Source organism: Oryza glaberrima, chromosome 2, assembly GCF_000147395.1.
Source record: "Oryza glaberrima chromosome 2, OglaRS2, whole genome shotgun sequence".
In the NCBI taxonomy this organism is placed as follows: domain Eukaryota; kingdom Viridiplantae; phylum Streptophyta; class Magnoliopsida; order Poales; family Poaceae; genus Oryza; species Oryza glaberrima.
Genome location: NC_068327.1, coordinates 18176477 through 18181058, shown reverse-complemented (window position 1 = coordinate 18181058; position 4582 = coordinate 18176477). Strand labels below are relative to the sequence as shown.

Sequence of the window (4582 nt, the reverse complement as noted above, 5' to 3'; positions counted from 1 at the left end):
CACTGACAGTGATCAATCTGATGTTGCCAATCTGCCTTGAAGAGCACGTGCATATGCACAGATGGGCTGGACAGCAGATGGCGGCCCGGCCCAGCTATCTTCCTTCCGATTTTCAGTTTTTCAGGACAGACAGTTCTGCGGCGTGGGGCCTCATCACTTCATCAGTAATAATCGTAGCACCGAAAATCAGAACTTGATGAGCATTGCAACTTTGAAGCTATGCAGGAAAAGTAAGTGTAATGTAATCCTACACGTCCCTGCAAGATTTGCACATGTTTACCAGGTGATCCCCAACGGAAAAACAGATGGAATATGTGATCATTTAAATTGCTGCCACAAATCCATTTGAATCCTCGCAACAATTTATCTCGGCAAAGCTCAACATTTTACAGCTGCCCTTGCCAAATTCCGCATTGCAATTCAACTCCACCCAAATAGGTCGTCGTTACAGTCTTACAGATACAACAGTAACAACTGTTTCAACTCCTTGCTACAGGATGCATCATCCATGATCCATCATGAATCCAAACTTCCCCAGGGCAAATTAAAAAACAGGACCAGGGCTTAGCTCTAGTACATCAACCTATTTAAAAGTTTTGTAAACTTGTAACCCTCCACAAGGGGTCTCTCCTCTTCTTCCTGTATACAGATCAGTCACTAAAGTCTGCAGACCAGCAAGGCAACTGGATCGGTTATTGCACAAGCTCAGGGATGAGCCTCAGCAAGAATGAGATTTCACACTGCGAGAAATGTGGTGTCGCGGCGTCTTTTGCTGCCCCATTGCTCAAATTATCGGCGTTCAGGTCAGGCTCCGGGACGGTGATGAGCTCAGAGACGGCCTCGGTGATCTCCTGCACTAGGTCGACGATCACACCGTTCACCCCCATCAGATGTTGCATGTACACCGCCTCCGGTACGTTGCTGCACAAAAGGGATGGGAGATTTTGAGCACTAGAAATTCAGATATAATGCAAGAAAGTGCTCGAGGTAACCGTAAACTGTACTGCTTACTTCAGTGTTCCATAAGTCAGTAGGGAGAGGTTAGCCTCTTTGATCTTTGGTACAGCAGCGGGGTGCCTGAAAATTCCTCGTGCCTCCGACACGATTCCTTGCATGCCGCTGGCGAGGCATAGCTTGATGGCCTCTTCCAATGAGTTCCTCCTAACGTCAGCGTAGATTTCTGTGCCTCCATTAGTCAAAAAGTAAACCTGATTGAAGAAGATGCAAGGGATGAGGAGATCAGTAACTGTTCATGGTACGAAAAGTACTGTTATGGAACTTGCAAATTTGCAATGCATCAGATACTAGTGTACTTACAGGGTATGTGCTTTGCAATTTTCGCATAACCTGTGCAGCGTCAGGCTGGAAGCTAGAGAAAATAATAGGCCGATCCTTGACATACTCAAAAACAACCTGATCAGGTAGTACAGATAAAAGGTGAGATGTTGTTAGATTGGCCATAGGTATCAATCTGCAAATTTTCTGAATAGCCATAACACTATGCTAACACATACCTTCAGGATGGCCTGGAGGATACAAGTGAGCTCTTCCTCCTGGTATTCAAGATTGTCATCAAATTTGAGCTCAATATTGAAGCCCAATCTAGGATTGACCTTCTCAAAAGCTTCTTGAAGTGTGCAAAGAGGGTCATCTGACTGCACATTCCAATTCACTATCCTACCATCTTTCAGTTTCCGTAGCAAGGGTTTTCCACCCTGAATTCAGAACCAACCAATATGTGATCAGATCAATTCTAGTTATCCTCCAAAGTTAAAATCAATTCTAGTTATCCCCAAAAGTTCAAATGAGAAAAATAGTTTCTAGCATACCTTTCCCTGCTCATTTTGTGGGCCATATAGCAGGAAGTCTTCCAACTGAAGGTCTGTGACACGCTTATCTAAAATTTTACCCTGAAAATGGATGCCATTATGGATACAGGTTAGTTTTTTCTTTACCATATATCACATGATTCACGAAATGGTCCATGCCTATATGACAGTCTCAATGATGTTACTTTTTTGTCTGAATTTTTAAGGTAGCTACTGTAATTCATACAGTAAATGAAAAGTAACTTACATCTTCTTTAGTAAAGATGAAGTTATCATGGAAGATGACTGGGCACCCATCCTTGGTAACCTGCAAAATTGATATTCACGGTTTGTTCTCTTCTCAACATCTTTGCACACCGAATTATTGAAGAGACAAAGAGAGAAGGACAAGAACAAAAAGTAAACAAATCAGTATCTTCTTTCAGCATTTTAAGTTTCATATGTAATTAAGCAAACTGAGGGTGGAAACATTTATCGAGAATGTGTCACCATAAGTGTAGTTTAGATATGACCCATTCTACCCTATCTCTTGTTTCTGTCAAGAATCAAAATCAGTAGAGCAAGCTGATAAGCCATTGCTCCAAGCCAAAAACAGGCCCAGTGACACAATGATTCCTCCTGAAGTGTCGCCACTATGAATTGCTCCATGTTTGCGTTACAGCACAAGATACTTTATAGATTTTTTTAGTGCGTAGGTGGGGGTGTATGAGCAAACGACAAAGGCCCACTGTGTTGATTCGGAGCTGAGCTGACACTGGAGTAAACTGGACCATATCCCATATCCCATATCCATTGCCACCTACCTCGTGAGCGAACCTAACTCGTTTCGTATTTTACTAAAAGAGCTGGGAGATAATTTGTTCCATACACCATTTCTTTGTGTCGGCCTAGCTACTTCATTTGTTTACGTGACATTTTAATTTTCATTTAAAAGTAATGCTAGTATCAAAATGTTTTTGGACAAACCAAGTGTCTTCCTGTTCCTCTTTGATAATCCTAAACATATTGGGGTTGCAAACATCAAAGTTTCCGAAAAAGGATGTATTTCTGTCTCTGTGAGTATTAAAAAATTAATCCGGTGTGGTTAAATGTCTTAAATCATCTCCAAATTTCATACTACTCCCCCCCCCCCCCCCCCCCCCCCCCCTCCCAGATCACAAATTCACATTTGGAAGCTGGCTGTTCGAACAACAACCCCCCTTTATTTAGGTTTATTATAAAACAGCACCAGTGTGACGAGGAGAATCGGAACGGGAAATTCCAATTAATCGTGCCGGTGAGATTTTCGATTCGCGTTTCAGTTTCTCCAAGAAGGGCAATTATTATGTCGATCGATTCGTATTTCCCAAGAAGAGGAACGAGAAACGGGCGGGCGCGTGGGGCTTACGTGTGACACCGCGAATCGGAACAGCTCACCGAGACGCGTCGCCACACCGTTGGCTCTTCTGTTTCGCCCGCGGGCGGCGGCGAGCGCTCGCTACGCTACGCGGCCCCCCCACTCCTCTGCCCTCCATGGCGCTGACGCGTCGCCATCGAGGAGAGGAAGCCGGCGACCCGTCCCATCACCCAGGTGAACGTGAACCCATCTCCCCATCTGCCTCTCTTCCTTTCCTTTTCCTTGATTGGTCTCGCTTTTTCGTCTCGAACGCCCACGGGGACCCCCAAATTTAGCAGGAGCAGCTCAACCCCACCCAGGTTACGGCTATGACGGATGGATGGACATGGATGGACGGATGATGAAGAATTTTTTTTTCGTTACCTGGACGTCGAACTCGACGTAGTCGACGGGGAATCGGGCGGCCTCGTTGAACGACCTGAGCGAGTTCTCCTTCACCTCCTGCATCCGCCGGTCGGGCGACGCCAGCGCGTTCATCCCCTTCCCGCGGTGCCCGATCACCGCGAACCTCTGCCCCCCGCCGCCGCCGCCCGCCGCGGCGCTCCGAGCACCCGCCGCGTCCACCTCTGCTGCATAACCAAGGAAATAACTAACGCCGCCGCGGCACGGTGTCTCGACGCCACGCAATGAATATTGAATAATCCGTACGAACCGAGGATGGCGGAGGTGGCGGGGGCGCCGGCGGCGAGGACGTCGAGCGCCATGGGGACGTCGGCGACGCGCGCGGCCTTGAGCTGGGCCATTATATTCGGAGGATGTCCTAGCTGCGCGCGTATAGGAGGATTGGGCGCAATGCAATGCAACAACGAGACGTGACGCGACGCGACGCGAGGAAGCGGGAGCCGAGCCTAATTTATAACAAGGCGGGGGGGAAGGGGAAAGGGATCGAGTGTTGGGTGTGGGTCGTTGGAGAAAGGAAGGAAGGAAGGAAGGAAGCGGGAATGGGGAATATTCGGGGTGGGGATTCGTTCGCCATGGGCAGCCATCGCGCGCATTTGCCAATTTGCTGCCACCGTCCCCCTCCCCCGCGGATCGGATGGTTTATCCTCGAGGATATTCGCACCCGACGCAGACAGACGCTTCCCTTTCCCTCTGCAGCTACAAGAACGAACCAACGAACAGTTTCCGTTTTTTCACCTGTCCTTTTTGCCACAGTTCCCGCCCCCCCCCCCCCCCCCCCCACCCTCTTTTAACCCTCCGTGCCTCGTGTTTCCCTTTGACCGAGTCGATGTTGTGCATCGCGTTCGCGTACGTACGTGCAACCGTGCGAAGCCGCCATCGTGGCAATACAACTTGACAAGTGGTGTCGTCCAGATGGTTTGGAACAGCTGGTGTTTAGTTGGCCTTTTACCACGGC

The 4582-nt window shown here is 48.2% G+C and overlaps 1 protein-coding gene across 2 annotated transcripts; it reads right to left on the bottom strand.

Moving 5' to 3' along the window:
• Window positions 1-398: 398 nt before the first annotated feature.
• On the bottom strand, window positions 399-4337 carry LOC127764737 (glycerophosphodiester phosphodiesterase GDPD1, chloroplastic-like). 2 transcript variants are annotated; one of them, XM_052289651.1, is made up of 8 exons: window positions 3878-4337; window positions 3589-3794; window positions 2077-2136; window positions 1830-1910; window positions 1515-1715; window positions 1318-1413; window positions 1012-1208; window positions 399-921 (listed from the first exon to the last, which is right to left on the bottom strand). In XM_052289651.1, the coding sequence occupies exons 1-8, from the start codon at window positions 3966-3968 to the stop codon at window positions 693-695; spliced, it is 1161 nt and encodes a 386-aa protein (XP_052145611.1). In that variant the 5' UTR covers window positions 3969-4337; the 3' UTR covers window positions 399-692. The 2 variants fall into 2 exon arrangements, with proteins under 2 accessions (XP_052145611.1, XP_052145612.1); XM_052289652.1 differs by having other exon boundaries at window positions 3589-3791; window positions 3878-4335.
• Window positions 4338-4582: the final 245 nt, after the last annotated feature.